The sequence below is a fragment of the Sphaeramia orbicularis genome, chromosome 9, assembly GCF_902148855.1.
Source record: "Sphaeramia orbicularis chromosome 9, fSphaOr1.1, whole genome shotgun sequence".
Taxonomy (NCBI): Eukaryota; Metazoa; Chordata; class Actinopteri; order Kurtiformes; family Apogonidae; genus Sphaeramia; species Sphaeramia orbicularis.
Genome location: NC_043965.1, coordinates 36184166 through 36206519, shown reverse-complemented (window position 1 = coordinate 36206519; position 22354 = coordinate 36184166). Strand labels below are relative to the sequence as shown.

Here is a 22354-nt window from a genome sequence, read left to right as displayed (position 1 = left end):
AAATATTGGCAGGAAAAATACATATCAGTCTAACCCTGTCAATACTACTGCTAACACACTTCTCCATGGGTCATGTGGCATTGGAGCGCTCTCTCTCTCTGCTTCCCAAAGCAAACAGCAGTGGAGTCCCAGTCCTGCTGCTCACCCCTCATCACAGCAGCACTAACCCAACAGCCAGGGAGGTTGGAGCCCATGCTCTGCTGAATGGGGTATTACAGTCAGTCAGAGGCCATTAGGGGCCCCACCACCAGGGCCCAGCGCAGGGAATTCACCGGTAGCCAAAAACAACAGCCAAACAGATGACCGCTTGAATATTGGAGGAGACCACACTATGTATGTTCTCTGTTTTTTCCCCTCCCCTGAAATAGCCAAAATGCAGGCCTCTGTGTCTGAACGAATTACCGCCTGCCTGTTCACAAACACTGGGACGATTAATGGCACTCACGCTCGGTGAAATACAGGACCAAACACAAGCTCTTTCTCAGAGTGTGTGTCAGGTTACTGCTTTCACCATGTGTTGAGTTCTAATAGCTAGGCTAATAGCTAGGCTCTATCACAAAACTCTTCAAACCCTGCACTCTGTCAAGCATACTGTACTAGTCCAAGCCTGTGGTATTGCCTCTAGACAGAGTGACTCTGATAAGCTACTGACAGAAACATGGATGCTAATATGGTACTACTGGAAAGGTATGAGCTCAGTAATACTGAACAAACAGTAGAGGTGGACCACCCATCTGGAAATAGTTAGGAAATACTTCACATGGAAGACTGATCTTTTTTGTTTGATTTAGGATTTAGTTTCCTGGGTTCATCTCATTTCTCCCTAGAATTCTCCCTGGCACACTCTTCTAATGTGTGGATGTCCTTGTCCGTCATGGAATCTGAGGCATTTTACATCCGTTCTGTTCCTGGCGATGGTTTTCTCATCTTTATAAGCCTTGTGTGAACTGCTTCCCAAAATGTCCAATCCATTACAAGCATGTTTGTAATATCCATCTAGGCTGACGACTGTCCTCTTGCCAGCGATTGTACATTATCCAAGCGTCGTGTTTGGCCACAATCGCCTACCATCTGGCTTTGTCAATGAGCGTTACAGCTTCATCTGCAAACAACATTGGCTCTGAACTGTTCTACACAGATGAGCTTAAAAAGCACATAGCAGGGAACCAGGATCTTCAAACAAATGCAGGGTGGGGGGAAAAACCCACTCTTGCTGGCAGACGGGCTGGATCTGGGAATAAAGGATTAAAAACAAGAAAACCTGCAAGTGATCACAGGCGACACGCTTTACATTTCAGGCCTGACAGCAGTGATAAGACGCTGGTCATGTATTCTCCCAAGTAAACAATGAAAATGCCTTCCGCAATGCAGCTAGATGTGTCTTCATAGGAGGAGGGGGAGGAGGAGGATTAAGATTAGACAGAAGATGGGATGAGTGCTACTGTTCCCTAGAGTTATCCCTTCCTTCTATCTCTTTTGTAAAAAAAAAAAAAAAAATAGAGCCCACATTCAGTTTAGCCAGTGTCGCTACCCTAGTGGGATAAGAGTCAACCAGTGTTTCACAAGTTGGTTGGCTAACTGCAGCGGCAATGGCTTATCCATCAAAAGCCTTGGCAGGAAGTCTCTGATTTCCTCACCAATCAGTTCCCTACTCATACCCTGAACCTTGGTTTTAGAGTAAAGCAGACCACCATAAATCCTTTTTGATGCTGAACAAAAAAACAACAACATTGACATCTGTCTTTTGTCTTCAGTATGACAGGCTACAATCAGTAATAATTGGCATTCATTTTACATATTTATTGGCTCCAATTCTGATTTGCAATTATGGAAACATAACACCTGGGACTATCTGCAATTTTTCATCTTTTCTTCTTGGCACAATGCAATAATATACAGTATGTACAGAGCTGGGAAGGAACATATTTATTGTTTTGTACAGTCAGGAACACTGTACAACTATGGTTTTGTTATGCACGAATGATGCAAGATTTAACAGAGGTAAGATTTGAGGAAAATTCAAGGGGAATTTCCAGTTTTCTGCCCTATTTGGGATGTAAAATGTAATGCACTGAAATAAAAGAGTGCGGTTTAAAAACTGGCTATACATACTAATTTATGATGCAAAGCTGGCATAAGGCTACTGTTGCTGTTTAAGGTGTTCCACAGCACACAGAATCAATTACACACTCATAAATGCTCGGTCCACTAAATTCAGCTAAAGGAATCGTATCTAATAATATCTCAAAAGTAATCCTGTTATCCGGGTTTGACATGAAGAATGCCCTGCACTTCGCTGTAAGTGTGCAGCTGCTATCTGCATAAATGGAAAAGTCAGCTAAGGTGTTAAGTATCACCTCTGGGTCACTGCTGCAGGGATTCATTTTTCTGGTTTGGTGTGCAACGCTACAGATGCCCATAGGTTCACCCAGCTGAGGTGTGATAGGTGAAGTGAATCATGTGCATGGAAAGGCCAAGATGACAGTGTGCTGCCATTTTATCGTTTAACCTGAAATGAAGTGACAGCACTGAAAAGCCTTGGGGAAGAAGTGACCTCTGTTGTGTATAGGAGATGGCTTTGGGGCTGCACGGTAATTCTCAGTGTTGATGTGATTCAGTGCATTGAATCTGATTTTGTCTGACCCATTGTGAAGTCCTCAGAATATGACCAACCTTCTCTTAAAAATAAAATGTGACGCATGGCAAGAGGATGACAAGGATCTGGCATTATAAACTCAAGACGTATGTTTCAGCTGTTAAAATGCTAGTCATCCAATTGTCACTTTAGCCTAAAAGTCCCTCATGGCCTTTAGTGATTTTGTAATTGCTCCCTGTCTACGTCTAAAGCTGGATCCATATTCAGTCAATGAACACAGAGCCACACAATGGAGTGTAATCACAGAGACTTCAATGTGACTATCATTTTCTGTCACAATAGCTGATCACCACCCAAGGCCTCACTGACATACATGACAAGGGCTGATAGGAATGACTGACAGGTGTCCATCGTCCTGATGTGCAATGGCTCCCACACAGGAGGGAGAAATACATTTACTGTCTAATACCTTTCCTGTTGTAAGGATGAAGCTCACCCAGCAGTGACCCAATACTCTAAACTAGGGCTAAGTTAATATTTCATGCACACTGGGCTCTCTGAACACAGCAGACACGTTTCTAATGGACATAATTGTAGCTCTAAGGGGGCAACAGAGTGCACACAGGGATAGCATGACATATCAGCAATGACTTTACACGCCAGCTAATTGCTGTGCATAGGAAATGAAGACTCTCTTTGAAAACAAGCAGCTTGTAAAAACCATTTCAGCTTGGCATCACTTCCTGAACTGTTACACAGACCAAACAATTCCCTATAGTCAGCTTTTCAAGGTGCCAGGCCATGCAGGGATTGTGGGTAGTGCGGTTTGGTCGCATTGACTGCCTGCCACTCCACATAAATAGTAAATGATGACGCAATCGTAATTTAAAAGGCTATAAATATTGAAGAAGAATTAAAATAATTTATGGAACACTGCAGCGTTACAGGATGTGTGTGCGGGAGTGTTTTGTCTCCTCGCACTCTTCGCTAACAGTGTATGCTCTATATGGCGAAACGATGGGCAGCAGCCATGCAAGCTGGGAATTTTGTAATTGCTTTTTCTGTCCCTGAAGCAGGCTTTCCTGCTTTAAATCAAAAAAGGCAATCTCTGTCAGTAATGACTCAATTAATAATTAAACACGTGTCTTATCTCCGCCAAGCTCCCCCTATTTATTTTCATCTCTCTGACAGGGATGGCTGCACAAACAGCATTAGCACTATCAATAAAGGGAGCATTAATATCAGCCCCTTTGGCTGAAAACAAATCACCCATCTCATAAGCTGTCCTATGTCTGTGAACAGTAATAACCCAAAGATTAATAAAGAAACAACCCATACTCTTTGGTTTCCTCCAATTTTTCCTAAGTGTTTTGTCTCTGCAAACCTGGGAGTGTTCTCTATCTCATCTACTTCATATGAGGCTCAGCAAATAATGAGTTGATGTCAAAAATCTTTTATGCATCTGACACCACCTGTTTCCGGCTCCTGTTTGCATACATCGTAACTGTCAAACAGCAGCACCCAAAACCCCAAAACACCAGATCTTGGCCCTAAGTGTTGTGTCTCCCTGATAAAGAAAGCATTTCCATCAAGCCGCCTGGACTATGACAAACAAATCACATTAGGTACTGGAGGTGAGCTACACCAGGCTTAAATTCCACAGTGGTGATGGCTGCTTTCAATTCCAGCACTTGGTAATCTGGCTGTGTGAAGCCTTTGCAGCCCTTGTGTTTTCCCAGTGTCTGCCTTCCAGTCATCTAGCATGCCCGCTACAGTCAGCCAGCAACACTCTCCATCTACCTCCACTGTATCCTGATTCAACAGCGGTGAAAAGCTGATTAGCTGGCCAGAGGGTCAACCTCCATTCATTATTTAATGGGTGAGAGGCTGCAAACAGTGAGGCCAGCCGCCGAGGTTAGTGATACATTACACTGACCTGGCCAGAGGAGAGCTGCCTGGCCGAATACAAACATGCTCTCTCATCTACTTCACTATGCCTGAGCTGCCCTCAATCCCCTCTGCCCCTGACCTTGCTGCTCCTTCTCCAATCACCATTCTTTCTCTCTTTTCTGGCATTCACAATACAGCAGGTAAGACTGTGCTTTATTTTTGCACTGCAATAGCTGTGGCTGGCCTAGGTAACAGAGAAGGTGGAGGCAGCCATAGCTCTTTTTATTGACATGCGGAAAACAGTAGTGGTGGAACAAAGGCCACTCAGCACCTATTGAGAGAGCAGACATGGTGGTTGATTAGCCATTCGACACGGGAACCCTGGACTGTGTAGCACATAATGAGAGCTTAGGGAGCAAGCCATGAGCTGATGGGGGAAGGAGGTATGGTGAAGGCGGTCTGATGACAGAAGAGGGGAGAGGCGGAGTTCTACCATAAGGAATTGATTTCCCACAATGGCAGAGATGGATATGTGAGTAAAAGGCTCCGTAATAATAAAAAAAACAAAAAAAAGCCCCAAAACAAAAAAAAAATGCATGGGCATGGGCAGAGCCTAAATCCTTAAGCTACATCACTTGTAATGTGTTTATATATAAACATTTAGAGGATAAGCCCTAAATCCACTGCCAAGCTAAATGGTTTATGCATCTTTTTTGTTTGTTTACTTCTACGTCAATTAAGCAAATTGGTCCAACATCCCTGACGAGCATGAGATCTAACGTGAATGGGTTTTGCATAAATGTACAAGGGCCTCTATCTCCCTGAACATCACAGTAACCCTGTCTTCATCTTTCATGTGGCCTCAGAAAGACTTTAACAGAGAGTCAGATGTGCATGATGGTAGCTGTGTGTGTGTGTTTTTTTTTCTGTCTGCACACTCGCTCCTTCCTTTGTTCCACTGGCCTAATCCAGTATGTGTGGGCCGGTAAGTTTAATGGAAACAATTTATTAAGTCCGGCTTAAAATGCCATCTGCAGCTAAGCCTCCCAAAGCCGCTAAGCTCCTGGTTTCGCCCCGGAGCTTGCTGTGTTCACGCTTACTGTAATGCTCTGTTTAAAATGAGCACAACGGGTCAAAATTAATCAGGATTACAAGGGCACAAATCCACTTCAGAAATGGGTTTTCTACCAATCTTCCTCCTGCTATCCCAAGATGCCCCAGGTTTGTCTAGGACTCCACGCCACACAGGCTTTCTCGAACACTACTGTAGGAACACCTAGGTAGGCTAATAGGGACATTAAATTATACATATTGCTCTGAACCCCACAGATATAACATTCAACATAGTCATGGCAGATTCCAAACTCTTCTTCTCAGATATTTCTGGCTGCTGACAGCTAGGTGATAACTCCCCACCACTTCCATAAGCAAAGCATTGTGAAATGTCATAAGCAAGCCTACCAGTGAAATGTTTATCTGTGCTCTGTGGAGGTGAACCATACGTGCTCAGCAGCTACATTTAGCTCCTCAATCGCCTTCAAGCAAGTGACAACAGTAAACTCTGACCTTCAATTCAATAAGTGTAGCCCTGAGAGGAGCACAAGTCTTCATAGTGCTTTTACTTAAACATGCCATCCTCCAGCAAATCAATAATTTGCAGGAGGTTTAAGATAGGAAATAAACAAAAACCAATAGCAGTTAGATAATACTTGCCCTTTGCTGTACCTTCCTACCTCATAACCACCAACTCAGACAGGCATTCAGCAGAACTTGTGCTAACTCTAGGATCACAGAATCCAAAGAGATTTGCTCTGTGTGCTGTACCATTACATACTATTACCTTGTATTAATATCAGCATTGTTAGCTACGTTTACAACAGGTCGCCAACACAGTGGTGAAGTAGAATTGACAAAAAGTAAATATGAAAGAAAGAAAGCAAGGGTGTCTGGCTTTTACCCAAAACCATGTTCTGTATGCATAATTACAGTGTTCTGCCTGCGCTGATTACAATGTTGGTCTTTTCTCTACTCTATTAACCCTGAACCATTTCATTAACATGACAGACTGTGGGCCTGTGTGCAATTTGGATATAACCTCAACTGTTTGTACTTGTAACTGTTCACCAAAATAAAGTTCACTAAGAAGCACAACACTGAAAACAAGGAAGAGGTAAAACACAAAGAAATAACATTCATTACCTAGAGAATAGTACAAGCCAAACATCATCAAAGCATTATATATTTATGTGTGCCATAATGATTGTGCATATGTGTGTGTCTCCCCGCCAACAGCTTGACAGGCCTGGTGATCAGAGAAAAGCAGACTTTTCATTGGTCCCACAGGACTGTGAGCGAGACCGGTAATGGGACACATACGCTGCATTCTAAACCAGAGGAAAACAGCCTGTGGGCTGCTTTGTATTACACACACATTACACACACACACACACACACACACACACACAGAAAAACAGTCTAGGCCAAAGCCAAACACCGTCCTAGAATGCATTAGAGCCCAAAACAACATTGGCATAAGAGATAAGAACCAGCGGGTGGCAGCTCTGCAACTGAAGCGTGACAACCTTGTCCTCATCGTCACCAAATCACTTCATCAAACTGATGATTTCTCTGCTGCCTCATCCTTTCTAACCCCTAATTCTAATCTGGTGCCCTTCTTCTGCATTACCCAAACAGGATCTGGTTGATCTGTGTGACAATCAAGACAGAGTCTGATTGGATTGTGTGGATGTAATTCCAGGGTGCTAATCCTCAGCCCTGTGTGCACATTAGTAACATCCACTGAGGCCTTTGCTTGCTAACTGACAAGGAAGGAGTGTTAGTGTGTGTAAGATACGATGGCAGTGTGTGTGTATGTGCCTGCACTATCACTTCTCAGTATGTTTCTGTACAGCTGTGTTATGTACAGGCATAACGGGGAAGTTATTCAACGCCGTGGCAGCTGACAACAGTAGTAGTCCAGCGGTCCAGTGGAGAATAGATGGGGTCAGACGCGGTCTAGTTGTTTTCTAAACCATGCAAGTCTGGAAGTCATTGTCATTGTGAATGCTGGTTTCACTAGGCCACCGCTGGTCACAGGTCATCTGCATCACAGAGCCGGCAGGCCTGGTTTCTCTCCTCCCTGACAACCATGCTTATTCACTCAGCAAAGCTACTGTGCTCAACCAAGCAACATCATTATACAGTATGTTGTTCAGAAGGAAACTCTGGCTTCCATAAATCATGATTTGTAGATAAATGGCATGGATGCAGTTAAGATAATATTCAATCTCTATTTGACTCCATATACTCTGTCTGTCTTGTCCTGCAGACATGACGCCCACATCTCGCATCAAATGGCCACATTTTACACTTCTGCACCTCCTTCTCTCTCTACTTGTCTTAATGGTCTTGCCTCCTGGTTCCTGCCCTGGGGGGATGTGGTCTGCATGCTGCTATCTGTCACTGGAGGCTGATCACACCTCTTCCTGTGTCTTCCACCTCCCTGCATCAACAACTTGACACCCTTTTCTCTGCTCTGACCTGGCAGGCATTACTGTGTTTAGAGCATATACAGGTGCACACAACATTCAAAGTCAATTTGGAATCTGTGATGTACATTTTCACAAGCACAGATACTGTATGTGACTGGACATACAAGGACACACAAATACATATGATAACTCCACACACACATGAACATGGATTTACAATCCACATATGTGCATATGCATGCACACACACACACACACACACACACACACACACACACACACGCACACACACACACACACGCACACACAGAGCTTATGTTGTCTGGGGGGCTGACAAAGCTCTTTCTCTTTCTTTCCTTTGGCATCCATTATGGTCCAGGCCTGCTGTCAGAGAGCTTGTATTGCCTGAGGGGAAGTTCCCATTTGTGGGAGCATGTGGCAGGGAGGCTCTAAATCCCCTCTAATGAACCAATATGTAGGAAGGCTAAGCCTCTGGCGGGGTCATCCAAGAAACGCCGCTCTGCACTCAGGCAAAAATGTATGCATATGTAGTCACCAGACCTTGTTTATGTCTGCTGACATTTAAATTTGAATGGAAGCTGCAGGATTAGAATGAGGGACATTTAAACTCATCCTCAAACCCAGTTGTTGTATATGTATGAATGAGGCAAAGAGGCAAAGACTGGTAACAGGAAAGGAAAAAACAGAGCAAACTCTTACCTTTGGGTGTGGTGGGGGAGAAGAGCTTTTCTGAGCCTACATCAGACACCTGGAAAAACAAGAGAAAGAAAAACTTGAGTGGATTTGCCAGATGAGCTGAATCAGTGGCAAACTTGAACTCATATGTTCAAGGTTATTCATCAACACTAACATTTCAACTGTCCTGTAAAAGCTTTTCTCAGTCACAAACATGCCCACAGGTGCATAGAGGGAAAGTGCAGCTGTGACACACAGCACTACACAGCTAATCAACAGACTGTCATCAGCCAGGGATGTGAGCTCCCGCTGTACCTGATGGTCCCTGTCTGGCTTTTCCATCTGAGGTAACATTAGGTGGCACTGTTGTGCCACCTGAAAATCATCATAAGAAAATTCTGTCAAAGACTGAGGAAGCAGTAAGGTGGCTATGCAGCATCAGAGCACAAAGATTCCAGCATACACACAGCTCTTCAAAAATCACATTTAGCTCTGCAATGTGTTTATATGAAAAGGCACACTGTATCTTTGAATGCAATGTGGTTATATTATGAAAACTGCAAATCTGTTTTTTTCCACATATTCAATATCAGAACCAATCACCCCTTACCAAAAATAAACAGACGATCTGTCAACAAAATGAGAATTCATAGGATCAAAAACGCTGTTACTGATTTGTTTGATGTGACAGTGAAGAGTGCAAACCTTGGAGATTATTGTTAAATTGAGGTTGAGTCAAATACTTGAGGGAGAAAGGCATCTGACTATGAAGTGATAGGGGAGACTAGTAGACTAAACAGTGCAAGGTATTTTCCTTCAGATGGATATGTAGATCCTGGCAAGCATGGCCAAATCAAAACACACTATACATTTTTACAAAAATACACACCCACTAGGAAGACAGGAAATTTTTAAACACTATAACCCAAAAGCAGTAAATCCACACAAAACCTGGCATTGTACAAAATACTGTAGCAAAAAGTCAGTGTGCTTGGAAGATAATGTTAACAATGAAAATCCTCCTCAGCCTGTAATGTCAGCCCATATAGGGGCTTTGTTTAAAGCCACAATTTCCCTTTGCTTTAGCTCATTTCATCTGGGTCCTGCGGACTTGTAAAAAGCAGCAAGAGCTGAACATATGTTCCACCCAAAGGGCCTGAGTATCTTTAACTGCCACGCTTGTATTTTATGCGGCACAAAGGGAGCATATGTAAAGAATGAACAGTGAATCAGAGTGAGTGCAAGAGAGACTGAGACAGAAAGAGAAAGCAAATGATTTTGTAAACACAGATGGCTGTCCTTGGCATCTCTGTTAGTTCTTCACAAGTGTTTTGAGGACGTCCTCTTCTTTCCAAGACCTCCCAGTTTCTCCGTCACTGCCACTGTGTTACTGTTCTCTACAGTATTTGTCTGTCTGCACTTGATGTTTTGTTTCAGCTCTAACCACAACAGTGCAGAGAATGCACTGTTTCTGAACAATATGCTTTATTCACAGCCACATTTACATCAGGCCAACTGCCTAATGTAAATGTGTCTATGGTAAGACACTGAAGCAGATGGAAACGACTACTACAAACAACAATAACATAATAAATGATCTATTGATACATTCTCAAGACATAACAGTCTAAGTCAACAAGTAGGCTGCAGAGAAAGTTAATAATGGTGAAACACAATAACAACCAATAAAAGCAGCTGCTCCTGATGAAATTCTTATTGGTGCTATATGAGAATTCATAGACCTTAAATTAAAATCACACTCACAAAATAAACAGTTTCATTATGATTCTTCAACTGTGTATGCTGTTTTGACTTATAAACTGCTATATTTATAAAGTCAGTTACTGATGTGCGAAAAAGCTGATAAAAGCTCTTTAGTTTTGTCTCAATAAGAGGAACACTGAAACAAGGGTGGACACTCAGCTGAATGGAGATGTTTCCTGTTTCCTCTTACAGTAGATGAAGGCGAGAGACTATAAAGGAGAGGAAAGACAGAGTGTTGTGCATTGCCCTCTTTCAGTCTCCCAGAACCGGGGCGCCAGGCTACAACACAGGCTCTTTGTTAGCTTTGGACGACATTAAACGCTTCAGTACCAAGCCTCAGCACTGCAGCAGCACAACCTCAGCCTTGAATCACGGCCCTGGAGGCCCTAGAAGAAAAATGTGGGCTCAGAATGAAATGAAGCTTGTCAAATGGACACGGGAGCTGGCTCAGGGACTTGCATAGTGTGGCACGGGGTCACAAAAGCACAAAAAGACAGGGTAGGTCATACTATAACTCACTGTAACAGTTTAAACAATTGTTATGACCTGTGTGGTTATACAGAGAGCGAGGGAGAAATAACACATTTCTGTGAAAGACAACAGAAAATACTGTTTACCATATGCCGACCTAGATCTCCTTATTCCTACTTAGTCCATTTTGAGTGTGCACTGAGCTGTTTTATATTCCACATGTATTCCAAGAAGTATCAACAACCAATATTTAGGTTTTAATGCTGTGTTTTGCACCTGCCAAGTCTGCATGAGTCAGACGTATAATCCACAATTACAAGGCCGGCTTACAAAAGCACTTCTTAAAAAGGCATGTCAAAGCAGAGCCTACGCTGTTGTTTTTGTAGAACTTTCTGGGTTTCACTGGTCAAGTTGACATTTTTTCATCGGGCTGTGTTGCTGGCAGTCTGAGCTGCCTGTGGTTGTGGTGTGCAGAGGTCATGTATAACAAATTCTTCACACTCTCTTTGTTGAGGCAACTCTGGCTGCCATTAAAAACAGACGGGAAAAGATGAGGCAGAGGGGATATATATCTATATATCTATACACACACACACACACACACACACACACACACACACACACACACACAGACAGACAGACAGACAGACAGATAGACAGAGAGTAAGAGACAGAAGAAGAAAAAAGAGGAGCAAAGGCCAGGTTTTCCAAAGGAAACAGGGAAATTTAACCATTTAAAAAAATAATGGGGGAAATTCAAGCCACATTGCCTGGGAGCCAAAAGCCCTTGGAGCGGGCCGCAGGAAGCCTGACCTTTGTGGGGGCCGTCTGCTATTTGAGCCTGGGGCTTCAGGGGCCTGGCCTCCTCTCTAGAGGGCCGTCAGCAGGCCTCAGCTTTCCTTCCCTATTCTATTCATTAGCCATGCTTTATGATTCAGCTTCCTCTGAGCCACACAAGAGCTCCCTAAGGAAAGAGACTGCTGGAGAGAGGGAGAAAAAAGGCAGAGAGACTAAGGGAGGGGGAAAAAAAGCAAGAAGGAGGTCATAGGGCCCAGCCGGGGCCCAGCTCTCAGCAGCTGTGAAATCCTCCCGTTTCCTCGGCAGGCGCAAAAGGAAAGAGGGGGAGAAAGAAAGAAAGACACGGCGGCCAGAGAGGGAGGTGGGCCAGTAAACCCTCCATCAGACTGCTAACTCCCTAAAGAGCCACAAGCAGAACCATAATTCCCAGATTTAGGGAATGCCAAATTACAAATTACACTGCTGTTTGTTTTAAAAGTCCTCCAACTTCCCTGAACACCAGTGACTTATTGGCTGCATAAATCTCTAGATAATAGTGGAGCCGCAGAGGGAGAACACAGAGGCAGAAACTCCTGCTTGCAATAAGTGAGACATTTACTGCAAGGCAACAAGCATTTGCTGTCACAGCAAAGAAGCAAGAAGGAAAAAAATTCTTTGCAATTTTCCGTGTCCACATCGCTTTTATTTAACAACATTGCAAGCTAATTAATTTAGAGAACGTAAGACAAGCTTAATTGTCTTTTTTTTTTAAAGAGTTAAAACGCTTCCATGCTTAATTTCTGCACAATGGGACAACTGAGCGAGGCGATTTAGGCAGCAAAGGAGTGCAGCATAATCAAGTGAATGACCTTCAGGCATAAATTTATGAAAGACATTGATCAGTTAAGGCTGTGATTTCACCAAGACAGGAAGGTCAGCAATTACCCAGATTCAATTAACCTCATTTAGTAAAGACTGCTGAGAGACCAATTTCTCTATCCACAGCCCCCACATAACAAACCCCCTGCTTTATATCAAACGATCCCCATGCCATCCATCTACCTTTGATCTGAGAGCTCCTATTGCATGCCCTGCATTCCTTCGAGCTGAGCAAATTATCTACTAAAAGGAAAAAAAAAAAAAATCCTGCAGCCAGAAGTTAGATAAACCAAGAATAAATAACACAAAAATCCTAATATAGCTCCCCCAATTCAACAAAGCAGGTAAAGCCTTTCCCCTCCCTTGCAGAGATATAATTTTTACACATGCTGGCAGCGCTATCACAACAGCTGTAGCGTGAAAACAAAGAAACCTGTTTGTAGGCTTTGTTGTGGGCTCACGCCTGCAAAGACTATAATTACAATTTAGTTCTGAGTCATTTGGCACATGCTATGTTCTTGACAGACTGTTGTAGGACAAGTGGCAAGGCAGCTAATCTTAACACTTATATACCACAAAGCAGATACAACCAGTTTCTCAAAATGACATGTCTCCCACTAGAAAAAGAAATCTCTTGCAAAATGACTAGCATCTCAATATCAAAAACAATTTAAGAGGCAGGAGAGAGTGCCTTTTTTGACAAGAAAGATAAAACTATACATGCAAGCAGAAAATCAACTTAACACAGATCAATGCAGCTACAGCTAGAGGTATGTTTTCCTTTTGTGTAATCGGGGGTAATAGAGCGCAGGAAGCAAACATCCCATGGTCGTGCATTCTTCTCTGACAGCAAAATGAGAGGGTCAAATGTCTCGGTGTAGGCGAAGACACTTGATGGTCCTGTGAAAGACTACACGGTTACTCTGTGCTGTATTGATGTGACATGACATGGCACTAAAAGAGTTATCAGGTAGCATGAGTGAAAGGGAGAAAAAAAAAAGAGAGTGAGAGAGAGAATAAGACAAGTGGGCAGAATGGCACATATCCTGGCATGGACGATCAGGCTCTCAATTATCCAGGGTGAACCTGTCTGTCCATGGATTCACACTCACCGCACCTCCCACCTATACTTTCTCTCACAGACACATGCACCCATACAGTGTGTTAATTTGCTTCCCTGCCTGGTTTTTCATCACTGTCAGCTTCCTCCTTCACTGCCCTTTCTGCCAATTTTCCATTTACTGTCACATGTGGTTCCCCGTTCCCTCATGTCTCAAGCAAAAATGTAATTTTGGATGGTTAGTCTCATTTATTTTAAATTAGATGCAGATGATACATTTTGTTTTAAGTACATTTTTTAAATCACAAATTGACCATTACTACATGAGGTGTCTCTGTGAAGCTTCTGATGTTGTGCTCTTTTTAGTGTAGTTTAATTAGTTTACAGTGCTTAAAATAAGGGTTTCAAGCTCATCAGTAAGACATCAATCAAACACTAGCATGGGCTCACTTAGGTTCATATGGGAGTAGTTTGGCTCTTCTATAAATACTTCTATCAGCATCCGCTCAGGGCCCTCAACTATTGTCACTCTTTAACCCCAGAATACACTAGCACTATATTTAGCTATTAATGCCACATTAGCCATGCTCAGAAGGCCTACAGCTCCCAGGCTGCATTGGGAGACACCAAATTAATTATCTGTCCTGCATTCGTCCTCACCGCTGTTCCAGAAACTTAATGACCTCCCGAGCGGTCGTTTATGATATGAGCTGCAGAAGCGCTACGCATTCCCCGGGTAGGGAACAGTGACTATCTACCTTAGCTCTAATTCCCACCCACCACTACCACCAGTGCTGCTGCTGCCCGCTTGTCAGAACAGGTGTGGGCCAGCAAGACTGCAAACCCCCAGCGAGCATGATGGAATATACAGCACGAAAAGAAAAGAGAGAAGAAACCTCCCACGCAACTGTCAACCAACAGACACTCGCCTCAACTGGAGCATCATTAAGATGGTAATGAATTCCATAGTGACCATGTAGAATGGAGTGGTCTCCCCCTGCACACATGTACAAAACACACACAAACCTCTTTATACTTGGCCCTGAGTGCCATTTTCATTGCCACCTACTATGTTTATGTGTGTGTGTGTGGCGAGTATGACAGAGGACCAGGGTTGACAACTCCTGCTTCTTCTCCCCCTAGCAACAGACACAGGGAAATGAATGCCGAGAGAGGAGCAGGGGGGCTTGAGCTTTGTGTAAAATATTACCCTCCGTCTCGCTTACCGCACCTCTTCCTGCCCCTCCCTCCCTTGGCTGTGCAGCAGTTGCTAGCCCTTATCACGGCTGCCTGTCAGTTTAGTATACAAATTAGCAGTCTATCAGGGGAATGCAGAGGCCTGTTTCATCAGTAGGGAGAAGGGCAGAGGCACGCATTACATTAAAGCCTCTTGCCGCTGCAGACAGAGAGGGTCACAAATCAACGCCGCAGCAGGCCCACAGCCAGCACTAACCAGATAAGGAGAAATGAAGGAAAAAGGACAAGGCATATTTCACCGGAGAAGATCCAGACCTGTTCAAACTCCCTGCAAAGGACCAAGATGAAGGATGGAGATGGGCGGATAGGGGGTATGAGGACAGAACAGGTCACAAATCACAATTGCAACACCACAGATTATAGGTTAACCAAAAGGACGTGAGACGTTATGTATTGAAAAAGGGGGAAAATCACATTTTCGAAAATGTCAGTGGTATTGGAAAGTGCTTTCAGGTGATTACCAGGTCAGATTTGCAGAAAATTAGGGACAGCACATTCCCACTTTCTCCTGTGAAGTGAACCTGTGCATGTTAATACCAGCGGAGACAAAACGGCTGCGAAGGGCTCTTATTAAGTGGCATAATGCAATGAGGCATAGTCTAAATTGCAGCCATAAAAGCCGACAGACAAATCATCTCGACCATCACATTTTATTTAACTCAATTAATGCACCAGATCCAAGCTCCGAGGTTTAAAAGCATGTATGGCTCTCCTCCCTTTTTGGGATTAGGGGAGTAGGAAACAAATCAGGAGGAGTTAGTAGTATCTACTTTAGGGTGAGATAAGGGTCAGTGTGGCATGATTACACTCTGATTAAGTCCTGCTTCAAGATATGGGAATAAGGAAAGAGAAAAAGAGAGAAAGGAGACTAAAAACACAAAAGTAGAGAGCAGGAGCTCTGTTGAGTATCACGTATCTGATGATGGAAAGGGTGTGGCCTCGTTTCCTTTTTAATGTCAAAATGTGTGCCAGCAGTGATAAGAGCTCCAGGTAATCTGGCGGAATCAGGGGGGCTGTTTGTCATTACTCCTTGGCCCTGATAGAGATCAGGGCAACGGTGACTTCTCCTTTCTTTCCAGGCTTCTCAGCAGCTGAGATAGCAGATAGCCCTTTAAGACATGGCTCAGTGCTCCCTGATTGGCTGGTCAACAGCCACAACCGAATCCTGGCTCCCTGAAGGGCCACAGTGAGAAGGTATGATAGGACGGGTCATGGGAGTCACAGTTCCCATATCCACATCATCCTTTTGTTGTAAAGCCTTTACCCTATTGTCAGTGTGGGTGGTGGAAAGTAAAAGAGCCTGTCTGGATGTTTTTGTCTGAGAGGCAGGATAACAGACAGGCAGATTATTTCAAAAACTGCTTTCTCCAGAGCTCTTACAATGCAGCACCGTTGTTGCTGTGGAGAGGATCCTGGAGGAGATAATAATAATATTCCTAGTCAGAGCCTTTGCTGCAGTAGAGCTGCCTTCTAACAGAGAGATACACATCATTCTGACTGGCCCGCCGTGACATAATCGCCCTGCAGAGAGCTGCAGGCAAGCTTGGTAGGCAAACCACCTCTCACTGCAGCTTGTTAAGAGAAAGGTGGCTTTAAGGACTGCTCAATAGAAACTCCTATTGAACTTGTGTTTTTTTTTTTTATTCCATCTGAACAATGTCTAGGTGAGTCATAGCCCACCTCAGGCTACACAAGTTACACTCTTCCTTTCTTCCTCTCTCTTAAGATTGTATTGCGCTTTTGACTTGAGATGAATTTGCTAAGAGGGAAAAAAAACAAACTCTGCAGGATCTTAAATAATGCAGCGATAAAAAAGCTGTGACCCTTTCCCTTGCCTCAACCCACACATAGTGATTTTTTTCTGCAGTGAAAGACAGCGCACAAAGAAAAGAAAAGGCGTAGCTGGCACTACATGGAAATGTGTGGTAGGCATTGGTTGGCTCCTCTGGGCACGGACACCTTTAATGAGAGGAAAAAATGCGCAGCAAGAGGCAGATCTCACCCGTACCACGCCAGTGATTTTGAGTAATATGAATCACCTCCCCTCTAACACAAATAAATAGTGCTAATGCCTGTGGGAGTTCAGGGCTGACTGTAGGCTAGGAAAACTACAGGGGATCCAAGCTCCACTCACCAGCCTCCACACCAGTCATACAGCACCACAGCCTCCTAAATCCAACACTAGGCATGACCCCTGACCTTCTGGCTTGGCTCTGTGCTGAGTTTACTGTTTATCAGAGCAATGGGGGGTGTGAAGACATTGATGGTGGTTTAGTAACAGTATCGCATGAAACTACAACAGCAGCTGAATGAGGCAAAGGGAATTTCGGAATTCATTCTGCTCATATATCAAGCATGAAAGTCGGTCAGGCTCCCAGGATCAATACAGCCACTTGTCCTGTGGAGGAATTAAGGGTGGGGGCAGTGGCAGGTGGGGTAGTGGAAAACTTGAAATGGGTTACAGAAGATTGGCACCCGTTGCCAAATGTCCCGTTAGTCTCACACTACTATCCCCTAGCCACTTAAAGGCATACTATCTATTCCGCTAGCGCAAACAAACATGGCATGTACTATATATAAAAGGGTCTCAGACCTCCAACTGCCCCCTAAGTCATGTTGGAAAGGGATGTGGCACGTTAAGTGGAATTTACTTTTGATGCAGACATCAAGGCTCAGGTTTCTGGAAGCTGTAACCCAAGCTTCTCCCTCAGGCCTCACTGGAGGGTTAGACAGGACATCCAATGCCCCAACAGTCACCTTCAGCAATACCTTAACAGCTCAGCTGCCTTTAAAAAGGGATGAGGCGGAGTGGTTGGTGTTAGAAGCCAAGAGTACCAGCATAAAGCATTGTTTACCATAGACAACATTTATTTTTTATTACAGAACACAGTAAGAGGAGATTGTTAGTAGAAGGACAAAGAAAGAGGACATGGTTTGTTTTCAGTGGTTGATGCTGTCTTTATATGAGCTGCTTCTGAGGAAGACAATTTCTGTTTCTGTGGTGTTTTTCTGTGCAAGAGAAAAGATTTAATATAGAACATGGACCCCAGCAGCCCCAAGTACACCCACTGCTTTGTCACGGCCATGCATCCTTTAGACTTTGATGTTGTCTTTTATTCACATCTGAAGTCCTCAACATTAATACATGACAGTGTTTTGACTCAGGTATGTCACGATACATGGTTAAAGATAAGAACCCAGTATATCTCTTTCATGACATGACATAGAGGTTGATCTCTTCTTTCACTGAGAGCCCAGATGTGTGACTTAATGCAGGGTGCGTGTATAAATAACCTTTATGACATATCAGTGGGACATACCAGAAGCTTTTCTCTGTAATGGAAGATTTGATGGAGAGAGTGCTGAGCTAACTGTGTACCTCCAGGGAATTCAGCACAAGCTAGTTTACGCCAACACGACAACTGCAGAGGACTTGTGAGAGAGCTTCTGCTTTTGACTTCACACTTACTGTGTAATATCACTCTGGCACACAACGTTGTGACCTGACCTTGACAACAGCCATGTTACTGGAGGTGTTCAATTATGAGCATTGCTTACGCTATAGGTAATTGTTATGATTTGCATGATAATCTGTGGATTATCATGTCAAGTGCAGAGTTGTAAGCACTTGTAAATACATTCTTTGAGGCCATTTTTATTAACCTTCCAATGAGTTCAAACACAATTGAACACTCACGGTAGCCTACTTTTCTAGTAATTGCACAATAACAGCATCCTAATGTACTGCAGCTATCTATTCTGTAAGCTTTGCATCTTTATGAGCCTTCGTGAACTCAGTGTAAACCCACCAGCTGTTATCTCTGTTAATAGCATAGCACCTGTGGAGGAACTTGATCTGGAACCATCTGAACACATATCTCTGGTGAGTGAGGAACATACAGTAGCCTATACTTGATGTTTGCATTGCTCGAGCAGATTTATGAGTGATCGCTGCAGAGAAGTCTATTAAAAGTTGTTGGCCATGGCAAGTGTATGCAGAGCATCATTTGCTCTGGATTAAAATATAATGAAGCAAGTGAATGCAGCTTTGTCTTACATGCAACTGCTTAAATTATTCAAGTGGAAAGAAAAAACAACAGGCAAAGAATGTTCCCTAGAGCACTAATACCCTTTTCTGGGGCTTGTTCATGATGGCAACAATGAATATCTTAGTGCTTGTTAAAAGCTTTGTTTTCCTTGGGAGTCTCCGTGTAACAGCGGACTCAATAAGCAAAAAGGACGCCAAGTCACATGCATGCATGACGCCAAGTCCAGTCATTTCCTCTTTCAGTATATTGGCTCCAGTGAGGTCAATGGAGTGTGTGTACATAATGCATTTGATTGATTTTTTTGCATAATGTATGGCAAGAGGCAAGGTTAAACATCTCATTACTGAAGCGTCAGATTGCCTTAACAAACCAGTTTCCTGTCAATAAAACAAAAACTGACAATTAGACTCTTTAACTACCTCTTAATTGCTGAGTTGTTTGTGTCTTTAAAAAGATGCCTGCGTTAGCTGCTGAGTGTCTACACCATTCTGATAACAGGTTTAATTAGCTGTGTCATTTAAAAACTTGCCCTTGATTTTTATAGAGTAATTCCACTGCGACTTCCATTTCTTTTAGCTTCATTCATCTGCTCATTGAAAAAACACTCTGCTTGACTCAGGTAGCTCCTGTCTGGATTTGAATCAGAGATATGCAAACAGACAAAGTCAAGGCAGCAGTCTGTGTGCTCATGTGGCCTTTTCTCACATTTGCAAAAATCCTTGAATTAGTTTGTCTGGGCTCCATGGTCTTCATACCATCTGCACTTCGTACAGCAGAACAGAAAAAAGGTTTGCTTGCATTTCATATCCATCACAGCGGTAAATATGTGCTGTAACTGGATGATAAGCCAATATAAACATAGTCTCACAAGTAGACATTGTAACCTGCAACAACCCCAAAGGACTCATCATGCAGCAATGACAGATGAAACCATGCATCTTTTCCTGATACATTTCTACTAAGATAATCTAAATTGTAATAGACAGAAGACGATGCATCCAAATATTTATAGCATGAGGGTGTGTACAGTAAATAGCAAAAGATGTGGAGGCTAAAGCCTATTACATTGGTAAGGGGAAAAGTCTGTGATAGAGTCATGGTTAGAGATAATAATGATGACTGTGTAATATCAAGACCAGCTCCTGTACTTGGTAGAACTGTTTTTTTTTTGTTTTTTTTTTTTTAAATAATTATTTTTTTTCAACCTATAAGGCTTCCCAGTAGGCACTACCCAGCTGGTTCTGTGAACATACATGGCATCCAAACCCATGCCACACATCAATATGTAATTGGATAGCTAGCATGCTTTACTGCTCCCCTGCTCCAGGAAATCACCCACATCCACAATTGACAGGGCCCTGGCGGGATGCCAATCTGGTGAGGCAAGAACTTCTGCTACAATGCTTTTACACCCACTACAGATCAATACCTCCATATGTAATTAGAAGAGCTAAAACACATCTGCTTACAGGCTTCAGTGTTCCTATTTCAACTCGAGTATCAACAAAACATGCACCCTACAATTTGTGGAATGCATAAACAAAAACACATGCATGCTAACACCTTCATAATAAAAGAAAATAATGAAGTACCACAAGAGCACACATAATAGAAGGAGAATTTATGGGGAATGTAGGGCAAAATATGGTGGTAATGGGACAGTGGAAACAATTATCCTGTTTCCACCTTCCTCCTGCTGGGAAAGACCTTAACCTGCTTCTCTGACAGTTACACTTGTTTTGCTACTTCAGCCCCCATCCTGTCACTAACATGTGGCATGTTCCTCACAGCAAAGTGATGTGCCTCGCATGGCAGGAGTCACGGATAGGCTCAGCCAAACTGCGTTCAGGTTTCAGCATTATAACTCAGGCCAAAGAGAGACGCTGTGACAGAATGCAAAGGAATGAGCTGGGGGGAGGGAAGGAAGAAAAACCTCCTCTGATCAAATAAATGCCACTGTAAGCACAAGTGACAAGTCTTGTTTGGGGTTGTCCCTGCTCAGGGCCTGAAAGGCCAGCACTGCCTCATCTCCTCAACTATGTCTGCAAGCAATGTGGGTGGGTGAAAGAGGGAGGGAGACATGTCTGATTGGTGACAGAGCCAAGAGTGAGAGCAGCCCAATTATATTTCCTATCCCTCAAGAGTCGGCCAGCCCCCTCCGGTAGAGCAAAGCCATCTCTCCTCTCCTCACCTCTCAAGACACTGCAGATAGATAAATAAATGACAGCCCCGCTGGGGCTTGGCCCAGCCTCCCAGAATACATTGCAGAGGTTGGCTGCCTGCCTGGCCGTTTGCCTTCACCTGGCATTACTGCAGATAGACATTTTTCACATTATTATCGTTGCATTGTCTCCATTGCCCTGTTCACTGACTGAGTTGTGGTTGATGATGGCTGCAGAAGACCTGAGGAGATTGGAAGGAAATGTCTCTTGTCAAAGTCAGCATAACCTAGCTTAGCAGAAATTTAACAAGTTCCCTGGGCTCTCTCCATTCACTCTCTGACAGAGCACGGAGCCTGGACATGGCCTGCTGACAGCCCTGGGCATGTCACTGTCACTGACACTTGATAGGCCAGAGAGAGGAGAGAGTCAACAGGGCTCACCCCTACAAGGCTCACACTTAACTACACAGCTCCACAGTGTAACTCTGCTCCAGCCATAAAACACATTGTTTAGAAAGCTGACTTCACTTGCCAGCACACAAATGGACACTAGCCTTAATCTCAAATGGACTAGTTGTCTTAATCATCACAAATAACCATGTGTGAGCTGTCACTGTAGAATGCTTTCAACTTGATGGTAAGCCAAATATCCCAGGATGTTTGTATTTTTCTGTAATAATCAGGTAGAAGCCAACAGAGAAATACTCAAGCTTAAACTGCATTTGTACAGGCATTTTTCTCCCCACACTCTCACCACTCCCCGATGGTTAAACCCAAAACCAGATGTTGTGGATCATTGAGGATAAAAAACAAGCCGAATAAAAGTGGAGGACGGAATGGTACGCATTAACTATAATCAAAAGAAACAAAAAGGAGACCAGGATGCTTTAATTTCTTCTCACATATAATTAGGTTTTGTGGGGGCAAGCCAGGCACTGCCAAGAAAAGAAAGATGAAAAGCAACTTAAATTACACGGAGAGAAAGTGCGGAGGCTTTTTCCACACGGTCCATCTATTCTCCTCAACTGTAGACAAGGCTGATGACTAGCCCCAAAACCTTTTTTGTAAATTATCCATGGATACAGACCAACTTTGATGCAGACATGCTAGATGTATGTTGGTCAGCATTACCACACATTTGAGAATGAGGTTGAAATATACTGAGTGAAACAAAAACATTAAGTTTGTCTTAAACTTAATGAGGGATATTATCTTGACAATTGTTGTAGTCACAGGCGTCAAATGTTGCAGTCTTACTGTTGT

General features: G+C 43.4%; 1 protein-coding gene across 11 annotated transcripts in view; it reads right to left on the bottom strand.

Moving 5' to 3' along the window:
- The window catches only part of fbrsl1 (fibrosin-like 1), a 322499-nt gene that overhangs the window by 27892 nt on the left and 272253 nt on the right, over positions 1-22354 (bottom strand). For all 11 annotated transcript variants that reach the window (XM_030143070.1, XM_030143058.1, XM_030143064.1 and 8 more), the window contains one exon: positions 8698-8746. In XM_030143070.1, the coding sequence (XP_029998930.1) occupies positions 8698-8746 (49 nt within the window). The remainder of the gene's footprint in view (positions 1-8697; positions 8747-22354) is intronic.